The sequence below is a fragment of the Prorops nasuta genome, unplaced genomic scaffold, assembly GCF_024137725.1.
Source record: "Prorops nasuta isolate Cenicafe-Biocafe unplaced genomic scaffold, Cenicafe_Pnas_1.2 PNAS00009, whole genome shotgun sequence".
In the NCBI taxonomy this organism is placed as follows: Eukaryota; Metazoa; Arthropoda; class Insecta; order Hymenoptera; family Bethylidae; genus Prorops; species Prorops nasuta.
In genome coordinates, this window is record NW_027116806.1 from 4,240,415 (window position 1) to 4,257,909 (window position 17,495).

The 17,495-nt window shown below is 33.7% G+C and overlaps 3 protein-coding genes and 1 long non-coding RNA gene across 6 annotated transcripts in view; 1 reads left to right on the forward strand and 3 right to left on the reverse strand.

The window, feature by feature from the left end:
• Positions 1-6,382, reverse strand: part of LOC136776520 (neurofilament heavy polypeptide-like) — a 31,281-nt gene extending 24,899 nt beyond the window's left edge. Inside the window, exon 1 of the mRNA XM_066732102.1 lies at positions 6,042-6,382. Within this exon, the coding sequence (XP_066588199.1) occupies positions 6,042-6,168 (127 nt within the window). The 5' untranslated portion in view covers positions 6,169-6,382. The remainder of the gene's footprint in view (positions 1-6,041) is intronic.
• LOC136776524 (uncharacterized) lies at positions 4,160-6,106 on the forward strand. Its single transcript, XR_010823081.1, has 3 exons — positions 4,160-4,349; positions 4,422-4,624; positions 5,981-6,106. It is a non-coding gene; the product is annotated as an uncharacterized lncRNA (long non-coding RNA).
• Positions 6,383-7,049: 667 nt separating the features above from the next.
• On the reverse strand, positions 7,050-10,678 carry LOC136776521 (rho guanine nucleotide exchange factor 39-like). The gene is made up of 8 exons (XM_066732105.1): positions 9,614-10,678; positions 9,411-9,541; positions 9,122-9,343; positions 8,849-9,035; positions 8,362-8,774; positions 8,140-8,280; positions 7,881-8,072; positions 7,050-7,807 (listed from the first exon to the last, which is right to left on the reverse strand). The coding sequence occupies exons 1-8, from the start codon at positions 9,708-9,710 to the stop codon at positions 7,649-7,651; spliced, it is 1,542 nt and encodes a 513-aa protein (XP_066588202.1). The 5' UTR covers positions 9,711-10,678; the 3' UTR covers positions 7,050-7,648.
• Positions 10,679-11,045: 367 nt separating this feature from the next.
• Positions 11,046-16,966, reverse strand: Patr-1 (Protein associated with topo II related - 1). Of its 3 annotated transcripts, XM_066731445.1 has the most exons (10): positions 16,825-16,966; positions 16,123-16,305; positions 15,636-16,056; positions 15,431-15,534; positions 14,876-15,363; positions 14,584-14,794; positions 14,297-14,521; positions 13,949-14,212; positions 13,653-13,861; positions 11,046-13,555 (listed from the first exon to the last, which is right to left on the reverse strand). In XM_066731445.1, exons 1-10 carry the CDS (start codon positions 16,861-16,863, stop codon positions 13,549-13,551), a joined length of 2,151 nt encoding a protein of 716 aa, XP_066587542.1. In that variant the 5' UTR covers positions 16,864-16,966; the 3' UTR covers positions 11,046-13,548. The 3 variants fall into 3 exon arrangements, with proteins under 3 accessions (XP_066587542.1, XP_066587541.1, XP_066587540.1); XM_066731444.1 differs by having other exon boundaries at positions 11,047-13,861; positions 14,876-15,360; XM_066731443.1 differs by having other exon boundaries at positions 11,047-13,861.
• Positions 16,967-17,495: the final 529 nt, after the last annotated feature.

A 17,495-nucleotide genomic window follows, 5' to 3' on the forward strand; every position in this document is an offset into this window, starting at 1 on the left:
ATGTAACTGTCCATACAGCACACTTCACTAAAAGTTGTCTTATAGACACCTTTTAGTCATCCAATTAACTAAAATACGCCTAAAAGATGTCTTTAAGTCATTTGGTGCTCTATACATGCATTTATGTATACAACAACTTTGTTCAAAATTGACGAAATTTTATCGGTAGAAAGCTATAACACAGTACGGACATGCATTAATTATTACGTTTCATCTCTTCAATGTGAACATGTTAGTGCGTATGCGAGCGCATCAAATTCTAATTCACTCGTTTTCCCCTTTATAGCTTAACAATAATAAAGTACAATTTTTTAAGATAAATCTTCTCTGAAATATTCCCATATTCACATGTTTAAATAATTATACTTTTTAGAAATAATGCTACATCGATTATATAACATATACATATAGTTGTATAAATTATCATGTCCTTTTTCCCCCACCACACGTTTGTTTTTCAAAATTATATCGATTGGAATAAATGTTATTTAATTTAAGGTAAAGAAAACTATTTTTTCTGATTTTGTTTGTTTTAAAACCACTCTTACCAATACTCTCTTACATTTACACAGTGTTTAGTATTTATCTGTTTCTTCCTTGCGAAAACACGAAGAAGTTTAGATACTTGAAGATTTTAAAGATACACACACCCACACACACATTTACAACATATAACATTCACTTTACAAGTAGTAGAGATTGGGGTCCATAATGGCCTCGTTTTGTACCGCAGGTGAGGTTAGGTGAAAAAATGATAGACGGAAAAACTCTTGCATATATAGTTAGGCGCGTGAAATTGTTATTTGTCAATAATAATAACGATCCTATAGGCATTCGTTAATGGCAGATATAAGCTTCCCGAGGAGGATGCTCGTTGAACGAAATACCGAGTGTTTTGGCGACGTAGCAGCTGCCTGCGGATAACACGAGCTTATTTGGAAAACGCAGACGTTTGGAATAGCAATATAAACGCGTGCAAATTCTATCCGATCGTTTCGCAAGAGCTCTCCTTTTTCTTCATTTATATTGTCTAACACGTTCGCGAATGTCATCGACCAACAGCCTGCTATTATCGACGGTCAATCGATTTTTCTTCCTAATATACTGTTTTCTCAACTCAACTCAACTCCAACAAAACGAGCTAACGTCGTTCTTTTACGCCCTTATAAAGCTTTTTGCTCGATCCTTCCAACGGTACATACCGGGTGACATTTTTCTAATCGACTTTGTGATGATCGATTTACAAAAACAAACTCCAATATTAACGTTAATTTACATATACAATTTTGTTGAGATTCTTCACTTAAAATATACGTAAGTGACAAAAAATTCTATCCAGATATATATTTGATTTTTGTTTAGAAAAAAAAACCTCTCTACACACCGTAGTATGTTCGTGTGAAAATCCTCCAATGTTTACATGTACATTCGTTATCAGTAAGAGCCGTGAGATTCGATCGAACGAAAAATTCATGGAAAAGTATAACCTATAATTAAGAGTGTTTCGTTTTGGAGGTTATGAATGGATCACCCGTTACATAGGACGCTCGTCTCGTATTGTGAATCGCGTATTCGTACGGGCACGCACATGCGTGCATGGATTACGGGTGTCCCGTGCCGCGTCGCGCCATGGCATGGCGCAAGTGCGCCGCGCGCGTGCATTCCTTCATCGAAGGCACGCACGCGGCGCACGAGTGTATTCGTGGCGCTAGTGTGCGAGAGCGGGAACGATCCGCGGTATGCCGTGCCTCCGGTGGTATCAGACTCAACGACCTGGCCTGCCTGGCAGGGGCCTCGAAGCCGCACTTTCTAAAGGCCTTCGCCGGTTTTGCAGCTCGTCTACCTACCGTCCAACGCGATCCGTATTCCGTACTCCGTACACACTCTCAAAGTCCAACAGACACCAACGATCAACAGCAGCGCCGTGCCTCGCGTGTCCCGCGTATCAATCTGCCGCCCGTTGCCATAACCTAGCATTCGCTAATCTTTTCCATTCAAATATCTCCATCTCTATCTGCATTTGCAACTTTGCAGCATTCCATCCTCCTCCTGCGTCAACACACACACCTAGTCAATCCATCTGACAAATTTTTCCTCGGATACTATTCTCATGCTGACAATACTTGACAAAAATACTCTTTTTCCTGGCGTTACACGGATCCCTCCAATACGGTAAGCTTTTCTTACAATGTCCATGCACCAGTAGCACATCAGACCGCGCGGGATGATGAGACTGTAGTACAGAATCTGTATATACCTTGTGTGCACATACCAGTTTATCTTACTTAGCAACCACATGCACCGATACGGCTGTGCTATTAAAATGTACTCGATGCCAGCGCAGCGTGATCGGTATTCTTTAATATCCTAGTTTATGTTAAATACATGCGCATACCATCTTAGGCTCCCGTTTCATATGATGTCAGTCGGTCTTGGTAATAATGTTTGGCAAACCGAATGTTTATAAATGGCATAGTAACTAGTTTTACATATACTTTACTTAAAAAACACATAAGAATCAATAGTTTCCACTGGAGGCCTCGCAGAGTGCAAAGATTGCAGTGAGTTTTTAGAAGAGGAATATCTCGAGTATAAGCGATAATGTGCGATGTTTGATGTTTAACTATATAATGCTTATACAGCTTAGATTCGTGACTCGTGGTGGTATTAGCAAGCTGCTAAGTTTGCAACGATGAGCAGCCAATGGCTGAATACCATAACTCTTGAGCCGATTATCTGTCGCATGAATGCACATTTACATACATACGTACACACAGTCACAAACAAACCACTTCCCATTGTGTCAGGAGAGTATTCGTTTTACGATAAAGCTCTCCAAACACCGTTTGCAGAAGGATAAACGCAGCTTTTATTTCGTTACACTAACTTATCTTTTGCGCCACGCTTCAATATCTGGCTCTCCATGAAAAACCATCGAGCATCAAACAAACTTCACTCGTGATTTGACAGATGGTAAATTTACATAGGAATTTATTGCTTTTATTTGTGTACATAATACATACATATATACTCCGCCGTGATTTTATCTATGATTTTGCAGCCAATACCTTTTTTGTCTAGGATAGCTTTTTATTCCAAGAGACATATTGACGGAAAGTATGTCCAGGCCAGTTCTCCGTTAGCCAAGAAAACGTGTTCCCGTCGCTTTTGCACCGGAAAGCAAAATCCAGTTTGCGGAGAAAAAAGCGGCTAGACTACAAGTGGTGGGGTACACAGTATTATACATAATGGGAAACAATAATCTTTAAGAGAAGTCTCTTGAAAAGCCGGATAGCGCACACACAGATGCGTGCCTAGTGTTAAACACTCGACTAGAAATGGCTACGTCCACGGAATAGATCTATTACTAGGTACAGTCAGCTCGGATAACGCTTCGGGAAACAATCTTCGAAATTTATGCTCTATTTGCTCTTCCGTGCTTATCGTCACGTGCAAATATGTTGGCTACGTGTTTTTAGGTTATGTTCACTTGCAATTTTGACTATGAGTTGATCATTGTGATTACTCTCAAGTCTTTCACGGATGACGGAATGCAATCGCGATTTAAAGTTGAACACAATTAAACATAGCACATTCGGTAGATAACTGAATCCATTTCTAATTCGATCGAATCCCACGAAAAAACTCACTATTATGATTTTTCCATATTACGACAAACTTCTGGAAAGATCGTTTGCTGGACAATTAAGGGCGAAGACCTCTCAGCTCATTAGGTTAATTTTGTTACATTATACGTTACGTGAAATATAACAAAATTAACTTAATGAGTTCTTAATAAGCTGATAGGTCCTCACCCCTAAATTTCTGCACGGTAGTGGTTCGATTTCAGATTATACGCAGAAGCCTGAAGGTTCTACGAACGGTTTTCGGTGATATTGGATAAAACCACTCATGTTGTTACTTTGTAAAAACACGGAAAAATCGATAAAAGATACACTCTTTCGTAAATCACTGCATAACCCTTTCCACACATTGCTAGAATTGTTTTATATTAGTATACTATGAATAAGTAGATGCAATTATTCCCATCGTTTCATCGCGACATAAACACTCAAAATTCAACATGGCGACAGATGCGCAGTTTAGCAGCAACTCGCATTTACCAATGAGAACCTCCGATTATCAGTCCGATGCTTCTACAAGGCGTGTGTGATTTCTGATTCGCCAATGTGCCTAAAACCTGGGTTGCCGGGCTACATTCCGAATTACGCATGAAACGCTTGTGTAGAATACTACTCGGTCATTGATAACAACAACAACAACAAGATTTTAGCGTTTAACGGCGATTATGCGCGACACGCTAGCAGTAGAGGCTGGAATTTTCAAAGGTGAAAGTGATTTAGAGGCGCACGACCGTTGAAGTAACATTCGATTCGACCAAATGGATTTCCTACTTTTAGGAATGCATTCGAAGATGGGGATACAGTAGCGTATATCGAAATTGAGCGCCTCTAGTAGCAAGTTTTACGACTACCCTTCCCCACCCCACCCCACCTTCTCATCGCTGCGTCCAGCTAGAAGATTTATGCACCGAAAGAGAAACGCGGAAAAGATAAGTGACACTGGCTGCTCATCCTCGGAGACAACCTTCGGATACTTCCAGGTATTTATACCTCTTCCACATCGGAACTCTTGATAATTTCACTTTTAATGTCAACGGTCCTCCACCTTCCACAGTCCACTCTCTATCGAGAGAGCCATTTATCCTTTCTACTCAAATATCCATCAATTTTTTCCAATCCTAGCTAAAGCAACTTCCAAATTAACTTCTACAACCCAAAACACAACACTCCAAGTGTTTTATTGTCAACCATTGCTCCTGCAGTTACAAAAACGCGTGCGACTACTTTTACAAATTTTAATCTTACGTCAACAGTCACCCCATGATGCCATCTTTTCTATTCAACGTGCACTAACTTAATCCCAAGTTTTGAGGTTAACTGACCGGCATCGGCGTACAGATTAAGTAGACTAGAAATGTATGGTTGTTAAAATATCAGTATAATCAGCTATTTATTTTCATCGTCAAGCGTAATAGATATAGGTGGAATTATATCGATGGAGAGGAGATTGATATCGGCAGCAGAGTGTGACGTTTGCATGGATATTACGGAAGATTAAACGCGAGCTCTAATACTTGGAAAGATCTTATTACTCATTGTTATTCACATTTTAACACACGCTAGAGTCTCGGCGTAGTGAGAATTTACACATCTCCACCTGATAGACCGGTCTCAAACATTTGAATACTGCAAATTTCAGGCCCTTCCGATGCATTCCACCACGGATACCTATCATATTTTCCTACGCTAATTCTTCTTCAGTCATTTCCTTCTCCAGTGTACTGTTAAGCTGCTATTTTATACGCGGTCCCTGATTATCCAGTTTTCTCCACTAGTTTTAACTTCGGAAAAATCATTAGAGAAAATAGCGCATTCTTACCCGAGCCGGCCAATCGTCAATGTGAGAAAGTTTTCTTTCCTTTAAACACAAAGCACACAGCAAAAAAAAATACAAATATTCTGTCAAGACTGACGAAGATCGCGTTTTTTGTATTGCACATGTGCTAATTGCGCCGCAAAAAATAAATTTATCACTTGCTTTATTATTCAGTTTCTTGTTTACGATAAAGAAAGTACTTTTTAAAGTGAATAGAGAGAGAGAGAGAGAGATTTATTATGATTCGCTGGTAGAATGTGCCTGTCGGAATTTTATAATCAGAAACGTCGTTGGAAATGTAATAATTATGCTTTATGTAACTGGCAGTAATGGAAGTATTTGAATGAACTCGTTTTAAGCCGATTGAGAATCAGACAGGTTTAAAATAGGAAATTTTATAGCACGGAAAGTTTGAAAAGTCGGAAGAAGAAAATTTTCATGAAAAGAATGCACCGCTAATTACCTTGCAATTTATTTGAATGTATTTAGGAATAATGGTGCGATTTTGTGATAAATGTAGGTTAGACTTTTGTGAAATATATATATATATATATATATATATATATAAGGAGGGGACTTACCCTTGTGCCTACGCCATTGCCTGTATAGGAGGGCGGCGACTGCAAGAAGAAGGGTCGTTGTGAAAAACGTCCCAATCACAGCCCCTGCCACGCTTCCCGAACTGAAGCAGGTATCCTGGACATCCATGGCTTTCCTTTCAGAGGTTTGTCTGTCAATTCCGTATCGCTCGCATGATCACCTTGCGAACACTGTATATTTCCAACTATCCAAATGCACAGGTTTTGCTTCACCAGCCGATACTTGACGCAACCATATTTTTTCGCGCTTAAATCTTTTCGAATTTCGAGGTTTAAACCGTCACACTACGCAGTTTTGTGGCATTCGCCGTGACACCGCGCGGCGTACTGACTGAGCGAAGCCACGAAGCAAGTAAAACAGGTAGGTAAGCAGCAACAGGTGCTTCTGGCCTGGCCACGGACCTACCTATACACCTACCTACCTACCTAGCTTGACCTGTTTGACTGCTTGAGAGCGTTGAGAGTAGTTGTTGGGAGTTGTGGCATAGGGAAGGAGAACAACACGTTTCAGGTTTGCCTCGCACTCCTCGTGCCCATGCCTTAGACTCGGTTTCTTCTGCTTTGATTGTCTTTTAGTCTCTCTCTCTTTCTCTCTTTCTACTAATTTCCTATTTTTCCCATCCCTCACTCTTCTCTCATTCAGTTTTTTTGTGCTCTCAGCATTTTTTTATTCCCACTAGTTTTAATTATTATGCTTGAAAACAGATACTTTTCTCTTCCTTTTTTTACACAACTTTCATCTTGACACAGAAATCTTTCTCGTCTACACGTACATACGTCTTATACTCAAATACTTTGCTCATCATATTTAGTAGCAATTCGTATTGAATTTTTCGTATCTTTAACTGTTTCTCTGGGAAGGAGTGTTTTGTAGTTTACTGTATATATATATATATATATATATATATATATATATATCTATTTATTACAAAATTTCATTTTTTTATATTTGATTAATATTTTTATTATTGTTATGTATAGTTGATTATGATTGTGCGATTTGTAAAGATATTATCTTTTAGGGATTATTGTTCATGTTTATATATAAATACATTCATGAAGTTAAGAGAAATTTTTGTCGCGACGGTAATAACATAGTGAACGAACCGATCATACCGGGCGAACTATCGGAACTGGAGACTGGAGTCTGGGCGTCTGGACTGGAGACTGGACTGGACTCTGGAGCAGCCTAGCAGACCGCAGTCTGGAACTAACGAGAACGAAGAAGCATGGAAAGTCAAGCAGTCTTGCAGAATCTCTTGACTTAAAGCACGCGTATGTCGGTAAGTTAGTAGGTTGATGGTAGGTTGTTGTTCGATTATGTCAGGTAGACTTTTGAAGCAGTTTCTCTACCTATTGGTTAAATTGATCTATTTAATCAAAATTTTACCAAGATGTTTACTAATATGTGAAAAGCAGACCCTTAAAATAACTGTTGCTTCATCATTCTTTGGGTTTTGAGGTCGATCACTAAACGCACCTAACAATCATTGTAATTTAGAAAATTAACATTTTTCAGTGGACATCCTGGTGAATGGTATTGGATAGGGTAAAGATCGCAAAAAATAGGATGATATTAATTAACTTTATTAAAAATGAAATAAGCGTTTTATCGAGGTAACTATATTGGTGATAAATTCACCTATCACGTGAGTCGTTGAAGATTGTTGCTGGGATCTGGATATTGACATTTCAACAGAATAATTTATTTCATCGTTGGGTTTACTTTCAGCATCATTAAATGAATCCTGTGTAACAAATTAGACATTAACTTTTAAATTTTATACTTTAAACAGCTTAACTATTTAGAAAACAACTTACACTACTTGGAGTTCCTAGATTTATGCTACTATTACTGTTCTGAGAATTGATATTAGCCATCTCATGATCCATCTCTTTCATACAAGCTTCCAATACTTTATCCTTCTTTGCACTTTTAGTTAAGTTTTTTTTTAATTTCTTTAACACAGGAACATTTTCCTTAGAAGCTAGTATTTTTGAACTATAGGGTTTCTTTGAAAACAAGTTAAACATAAAATAACTGTTTATATTTATATAAAATAGATAAAACTTCATTTACCATCTCTTCTTCATCTTGAATGTGCTTTCGTTTATTGTATTTTTTCTGTAAATTATCTGTTGTAAGTTGATTTACATTGTTGTGTCTTAAAGGTATCCTTGAGCTGCTATCTTTTTTCAATGTCTGTCTACATTCTGTATACTAAAAAAGATGTGGAAAATATTCATATCAAAATTCTTAGACTTACGTAATTACATTATATATTTATATTAGAAAAAATACCTTTTTGACAGATGTCTGTAAGGCTTCCAGCCACTCATTACTATCATTATTTTCTGAATAAAGTAATATTTTTTCATTCAAGCATGATACACTGAATAGACCACCTCTTAATATACTTTTCACTGTGCATTTATTTAGTGGCAGTGCACATGATATTGTTAGAGAGGTACATGGACTACCTTTGCAATACAGAAAGGTATCACTTAAGAGAATAAAATATCTTTTGTATGAACAATTTCCTGATCTTGAAACTCTCATCAATGACCCATGTTTTATCAACATCCGGCCTGGCTTTACTAAGTTAATTGGATTTGTGATGCGTGCTTGAAGCTCTAAAAGCTTTTTTGTATTTTCATGTTGACTTATTAATGTATTTATATGTGTACAAGCTCTTTCCACCTCGGCTAAACAAGCTAAAATTTTTGGTTTAATATAACTAAATAGGAACTTATTTTTACAATAATTTTTATAAGATGGACAACATTACTTTGCAAAGAAAAAAATTCTTTATGTCTTGCTGGAGTGTATTGTAAAACTTCTTTTAAAAGCAATTTATATCTAGGAATTCTCTGTATTGGTGTTATTAATAAAGATGGTAATTTTCTGCCAACTTCTGGTCTTGATTCTTGACTACTTATAAAGCTTTTAAAGTTGGGCGAAGCTTTCTCTTCTGTCTGAAGGAAGTAATAACGTGGACATTGAGAAGTATTAACAAATTGTAATATAAGCCTTAAATTGTAATTTTAAATAATACTCATACTTCTAATACTGTTAATACTTGCTGATAATCACAAGCATATACAGAGTACAATTTAAAAAATGGAGCAAGCCTCTGAAATGCGAATGAAATATGTTCACCATCCTTTGTAAGTTCTTTGATCAGTTCTAAACTAATATTATATAAAGTCTTTACATTTTCATGCAATGTGAAAAGTAATGAATGATTGATAAGCTTTTTTTGCAATATTGGTTCCAAGAAATACTGAAATTAAAAAGAAATAATTATTATTTATACAGCTATATAAAATTTAATACTGTTATACATTTACCTGCATAAGTATTTCTAATTGATGAAAATAAGTAGTCTCTGTTGTTATAATTTCTTGAATAGCTTGGTTCCTTAACTTAATCTCTTTTTCTAACAAATATTTGTGATTACTTTCATCCAGAGCTTTTAAAACTAAATGAAACCAAATTTTTTACTTAATACTTGTTTAAATTCAGAAATTAAAACTTAACCTTTTTATTATACCTTTCATACGACTTTGTGTACGAAGAGCATTTCTTTCCTTAAAATTATTTTGTACTTCATCAGGTATATTTGTTTGAAAATTTGAGAATGTATTCATTGTTCATGGAATTGCTTAAAACTATTGACGGATTATTGAAATTATGTAGTTGTGTACATAAATATTGTTGTATGCACGCTACACCTATTCTATTATTTCAAAAATATTACAGAACATTTTAAACAAAATCAAAATAAACAATATACTTTTCCAAGGAAATACATAAATAAATTTTGTACAGTAGAATTTATTTACTGGATAAGATCGTAAAAGCATTGAAGAGTGAAGAATTAGTGAAGAACCGTACTGACTACTGTAGGACTCTCGGACTACGGAATCTATTGTCGTTAATGCACTTGTTGCGCTCACAAGATTTACAATACCACAAAATTAAGGGAAATGGAAATTTAAAATAATTGGAAGTCTTACGGAAACGTATAGATAATACTTGCAAAACTTATAGCTTATAAAACTTATTTATTCGAACATCCCGTTTCCATTTCAAATGCGTCAAAATTCAAAATACACAAACTTTTTTACCGACCGCACCAATGTCCAATAACCAGAAAAGAAAGAGTAACTTGACGTCATATCCGTGCATAGATACAAAATGCATAGGGAGAACACACGAGTCTTTTTTCTTTTCTTTAACTACATTTCAACCTAATAAGAAGATAATGGTTTTATAACACCGTATGTATGTACATACATACATATAACATATGTACTTCGCCTTCGCCAGATAAAACGACCTGGTTAGGTTTTATTCAATTGGGTCCTTCATAATGAGCATAACATTCTATTTAACTTCTTAAACTTAAGAAATATAAATTTTTTGTATAAGATCTTTTGAAAACGTCTTTCAATTCACATTCAGAATAGTCTTATACAACAAACGAATGCCACTTCTAGTAGTTCTAGTTTCAAAGATAAAAAGTTTTATGTATGTAGTCAGATCATTTTATCTGCCGATGCCGAATCTTAATTGTAAGGGACCGTGCACATCAACACAATGACAGTGAGATGAGAATGTGTATTGGTGTATATGCATACTATCAGCGCAAACTATCGGTCAATTTTCGCAGTTTTTGAGTGTAATTTATTTATACATATATAGTTACACATTGACACTTCTCTATCATTGTGTTGATGTGCACGGTCCCTATATAATTTATTCGATTAATTTTCGAAGACTATAGCTGATGTTATTTTATAATAATTAATAATTTATTTACAAAGGAATTATTTAATTATAAAATTTTTTATTAATAATGCCTTTGTCATGCTTCAATTTATAAGCAATAATAATAATACCTTTATGAAAATTATATATATATATATATATATAATACGATTGATTTTTATTCAACTACTTTAAGGGTAATATAATTATATAATTCTTTTTTCGCTTGTAAAACTATATCAAAATTAAGATTAATTTTACATGTGTTCAAAAACTTAAAATATATAATGATAATTTTGTAGAGAGAATTTAATTTAAATTGTACTTATAAACTAATGTAGTGGAGTAATAAAGAATGATATCGGACAAATATAAATTGTGTGATTATATAATTTCCTATAAGTATAAGCTTTTAACCATTCAAATAGATGATGAATCAGATAGATGTATAACAATTAAAGTAAATAAAAATTATAAAGTAGCAGAGCATGTACTCGATCGCGGATGGTATAAATTGCGCTTCATTAGGATTATTTTATGTGATGGGCAATAAGCTATTAAAAAATCTTTTAGTCATATTTATCCAAAAATTTACTTACGTTTATAATTAATAACATTTTTTTTCAGCAATTATTAATATTATTTGATATAAATTTAATTTCTATTTGAAAATACGAGAAAAAAAAAATTAATATATTCCACTTTAAGTATTCACTCCATGCAACAACAACAGAGTGCCATAGCAATAGCATTGTCAATTCGTTTCCCCTTATACACTTTTTGAAATTACAAAGAAATTACATATAGAAGTGACATTTAGTTTTATTTCTATGAATATATCATAATCGGAAAATGTTAAAGCTTCGTTATGATGAGAGAAATATTTAAAGCTATGAAACCAGAGTTAGAATGATATCTGTTAAGCATTAGTAACCTAATTACAGATGAATATAGCAAGTTTTAGCAAAAGTTGGCATATCCAAATAAACTCACGGCTATTTGTTATGATCTATAATTACAATGGCAATGCAACAACACATTGTTTATAAATCATGCTTGTATAAATCCTAAGTTTAACTATTGTAATTATAAAAAATTATAATGTATTTATATTTATATTATAGGGAGAAAAATATTGTTTTCTATGTTAGAAGAGAAAAAATTTTTTTTGCATCTAATTAGAAAATATTCCTTTTTACTTAAATTAAGATTGCTATATACATACTGAAACGTGTAATTTATATTGTATTAAATCAACTAATATACACAGTATATCAAAGGCCGTGCTATTATTTTATTTTAGATAAAAACTTTTTAATTCGTACGGAGCATATGTAGAAAGAGATTATGTTGCTATTGAAATTTATAACATGATTTTCATTTTAATTAAATTTAAAAAAGTTGTTTCTAGCTTGCAAAGCTCTTACACTGTTTAGCTAAGTAATGTCACTTTTATCACACGCACATTATATTGATAATTATAGAAACTAACTTTACTTACTAATATAGTGTACAATATAAAAACCGATGTAACACTTTCTCTCTGCTTACAAATGTATGCAATTACTGCATATATTATTATAACTGTTTTTGCTATTATATTATTATTATTATTAGCATTATTTGTTCAGTAACATATAGCGAGCAGTTCATTGAAAAAGTGTTTTACTGTTAACTGCAACATTATGGTAATCGTTTTAAATTTTCTTTATAAAACATATTCTTTTATATTTTGGATTGCTTAATTGAAATTAAATTTTTACACACTATTATAGTTGACAGTAATTTTATGTTATCTTTATGAAAATACATTTTATTATTAAAAATTGAATAATTTGTGTTCTAAAGTGGAAATACATTTCTACATATAATTTAATTATTGTATTCAAAATAAAATAACAATATATATGGGGGTAACGAAAATATACTTTTCCTCAAACTTAGATTTTTTTCACTTCTGAATAGGACAATGAAAATTATACTTTTTAACAGTTTTCAATGCACATTCCTTCATCATTGGTGTTGATATTTCAATTTTTGGGAATCAAACAAAAGGAAATCGTTCTCTACTTAAAATGATACAAAATATGTACTGGCAGTGGATAATGATGAATCCAAATTCAAATAATTGTCATTTAAACTCTCTTAAATATTAATATGACAGAGAGATATTTTCATCAGATCTCTTACTCTAATCTCAACGTCGAAAACTGAAGAATAAGTCTTGCGTTATTCTATTAGGTTCTTGAAATACTTACTAAAAATATTTTTCCACCAATGAATATTTACTTGTGCATCGTTTTATACCTATATAACTTATAGAAATGCAAAACTAGGAGTGCAGTTTAAAATGTATAAGATACCTTCATTATAGCATATTTTGCATTTAAAAGATATTTATAAAACACTAGCTACTAATTATACACATGATTCGGCGTGATCCAAAACATAGTACATTGTCGTAATTGTATAACGTTATCTATCCTACAGTTAGGTCTATAAACTTAAGTTAACTATATTGATGACAATTTATACTTGAAAAGTTATTTATATAGCTTGCGTATTTTATCACAAAGCTTAAATTTGTAATATACATGAGAACGTAAATAAATTCAAATATTGAATATAAATTTTATCAACGTGAATAATTAATGAAATATTACAATATCTTTATTTTCATATTATTTCTTTGTTATACCTATTTTGTCGCTCATCTTATGAACTAAAAGTATAAAGAAAACCAGTCAAAAATTACTCTAGTAATTTTGGACTATCGTGAATGATTGGCTTGAGTAAATAAGAGTAGTAAAGTCGAGTACCTTTCACTTTTTAACCCGGAAATTCGTTTCAAATGATTGATTAATAAAGATTCCTGTATTGGGTCATAGGGTATGTCAGAAGGCATTGAGTCATCTATTAGTTCGTCAACATTTTTTATGAACGTCGACCATTCATTTACTAAAGATTCTTCTGCTGGAAATAAAGTTTCTGCTTGTACAATCATTGAAGCTATAGCAGATATACCAAACTGAAATGATATATTAAAAATAAATCTAAGATTAATGTATTATACTTTTTTTTACATTAATACCGCATAATAATTAAAAGAACTTACCTTATTTGCAAGGGCAAATGCTAAACTATTATTTTTTGACGCTTGGCTTGCAGAATCGTTTAGTGATTTTGCTAATCTAAGAACGATCTTAAAGTCTGAAATATTACTAAGCCATTTCTGAAACTCAGGATAAAAATTGAATAATAAGTGGGAGTCTCTGCGACCTATTATTGCTAATCCATGAAAAATTCCAGTCCATAGTTCTCCCAATTGATTACTATATTCTTTTACATCGAGAAAAGGTAAAAATCGTAATAACAACATCTACAAAAAATGTAAACGTATTAGAGAACAATGTTCTTTTTATAACACAATCAATAGGAATTATATTTTAAATTTTATAACTACCTTTGCCTTACGAATACTTAGCATACTGGCTATTTTATCATCTTGAATTAGTAATAAAAGTGGTGTCCACATCATAATAATTATTTCAGGTGCAGTTTTTTTAACAGTTTCGGTTTGCGTTTCTGTTTCGGATTCCCCCTCTTCTTGTTGCTGCTGCTGTTGTTGTTCGCTAAGCAACGCGAGGGGATTGCTTATGTCTTCCAGCTTTAGCTGAAGTGTATAAAGCTAAAAAAAAAGATAATTTTAATTCATTTGTGCTAGAGCCGTATTATTTTTACAGCACTTACCCTTTCAATCTCTAGAAGAAGCTGCCGAGTTTTTTTACTATCCTTTTGCTGCATGATTATGGTATTTTGAGGGTCACTATTAGGAACAACATCCATGTCAATGATTTTGCGTGGTGCTGTTACACTACCACATTGTAATTTTCCTAGTGAATTCTCAAATTGTGTAGGTGTATATACAACTTTAGAAATCGTATGGGATTGATCCCTGTCTCTGAAATAATAATAATAATAACGGTATTTAAATTAAAGAAAAACTGAAAAATATTCCATGAATAATTTGTTAATGTCCAACCTGGATTCTCTATGGAAACCATTATTTTGTTGTTTTTTATCTTGACTCTTATTTTCATTTTTCTTATTTTGTCTATCACAAAACACAGTGTAATAATAATCGTCGATATAAGGTTGATTTGTATTTAATTGTAATAACTGGATATTGGTTAACCATTGTTTTTCACGAGTGCTCATAAGACCAGCGTATTCATCATAACCATTGGAAATGTTTATTCCATTAATATTTTGAGTGTTATTCCATTTACCTTGATGATAGTCATGATACAACTGGTTATTTCGATTATGATTGTGAATGTAGTGTTGATTATTCTTAAAAAAGGGTTGATGATTGACCTGTTGATCACGGCGATGAAAAGTTGGGTTTTGTGCTCTTTGATTTACACCATGGGAAAAATGTTGATGGTTATTCTGATTATTAGGAAACAATGGAATCATGGGATGATCGCGCACATATCGTGGTAAAGCCACATTTGGATGTGGAGGCTGCTGTAAGAATTTCATTGGATAACATAGGCAATTTGCAACATTTTTTCACATAAATTATGATACTCACAGGAAAATTTGTACCAGGAGGACCATGAAGTAATTGTCTTTGAGTACCATGTGCCAACATCAAATGTGGTGGGAGGGGATATCTTAATACATTACCAGCTTGATCTAAAATATTATGTATGTATGTAAATTAAAAATCCTTTATAATAAATTAGAACTTAATTTTATTAGAGAATTATGAATTTATTATAATTAATGAAACTTACTGGGTAATAATCTAGGATTTTGTATGAATTGAGGGTGCGGTAGTCTTATATTAGGAGGTATAACAACTGGATGTGGTCCAGGTGGAAAACCTGGTGGAAAACGAGGTGGAGCTGGTAGGCCATTAAGTTTCTCATTCAAAGACAATGTATCAAAAAAAATTGATCCATCTGATTTTTGTGGTTGTAATGGCTGTAAAGGTTTACTAAGACCAGGTGGGGGTCTATTACCAATGAGACCTCTTTCTAATTCTTCAACAGTACACACATTTTTCAAGGGGGAAGAAAATGCTGGTACCGGCTGAAATTTTGGCAAAGCATATTGAGATGGACTATCCCATACACCAGGTTTGGGAACAGTTCCTTCTTTTTCATCTAAGACTAAGTGTGACAAACTATTTTCTATGTCCACATTTACACCATTCTGAAATAATAATTTCTTTTGTAAATATTCAGTGGTTTGAAGAGTACAGTAATATAGATACTCTACCTTATTTAAAACATTATTATGCGCACGACTGGACTCGGTGATCTGGGCCAATTTTTCATGATCTTGCTCCCAGTCTCCAATAGTCGCTTCAGAACCAAATGTTTCATTGTTTAATGCATCGTATTCCTCTTCTTCAGTAACATCATCTTCTAATGGACAGTCAAGCCCATCTAAGCTGCTATCCTATTTATTATAAACGATTTTCTTTAATGGAAGCTTTTGATTGGAACATGTGGGAAGTAAAAAGTTGGTTTAACATCCTCTTCTTTAATCAAACGAAATAAAATTTATAAATGAATTATTTAAAGTTCCAATAAGATTTTGGACAAATAATGCCAATTAACTGTCACATGTTATTGACTGTAAATTTTAATGAAACAAAAGTGAGGTTATGCTACATACCTCCATTGCCCTCTATAAGACAAAGTAAGGTTTGTTTTTGCAAATCATAGGCTGTGGCAAAAAAAAGTTTGTATATTACAAGTATTATTGTTTTTTTACCTTTGGAACAACCCAACGTACCATTGCTGAATTATTTTAATCGAAATTGAAATTAATGTAAAGAATATCGGTAATTCTAAGGTAAAACGGGACGCGATTGTTGGAGTAAAATTTCCATCGTATCTATATCGTTCTTTCTCTCGTATTAGCGTCTATACTTACAAAATTCAATGAGATTACGTAATAGATTATAATACATACCATAAGTGTTGTATCAAAACCGAAAAAAGAGTCTGCCATTTGTTGGAATTATATTTGCAAAATGTCATGTTCCGATTAAACGTCAAGTTCTACTTCACAGAGCATCAGCTGTCATGGCGGTTAGCCATAGAATTCCTGTATTTCCCGTAGATGTCGCATGTGTTACTTTACGAAATATACGAGAAACAACACGCGCAGATCGCCGTTCGAAAAGGGTTACGTATATGTATAGTAACATTCGCGCGCTCGCGAAGGAGATACGATTTTGGCCGATAATTACGGTAAAAATGACAATAAAGTTGGAGGGGCCGTTAAGAAGCAACTATCTCCTTCTACGTACACTTTGGGAAATCGAATCGTCCCGAAATGTCAAACAAAAATTAAATAGGCCTAAGTTAGCTATCATGTCAATACATATTAGATTATTGATATAATATTTGTATTGTTTTAAATATTATAAAATTCTTTTGTTTTATATTTGCAGGTATGGTTGGTGGGAAAATAAAAAAGAATTATAGCAGAGTGTGTAGGGATCGGAAATGCGTTGGTGTGAGCGGTCCGGGTCCGGGTCGGGCCGCGCCTCGCTCCAGCGCACTTTCCGTCTCAATTCCAATTTCCAGCCTCTCCATCTCGGCACAACGCCGCCAGATGGCCACCTCGCACGGAGCGTT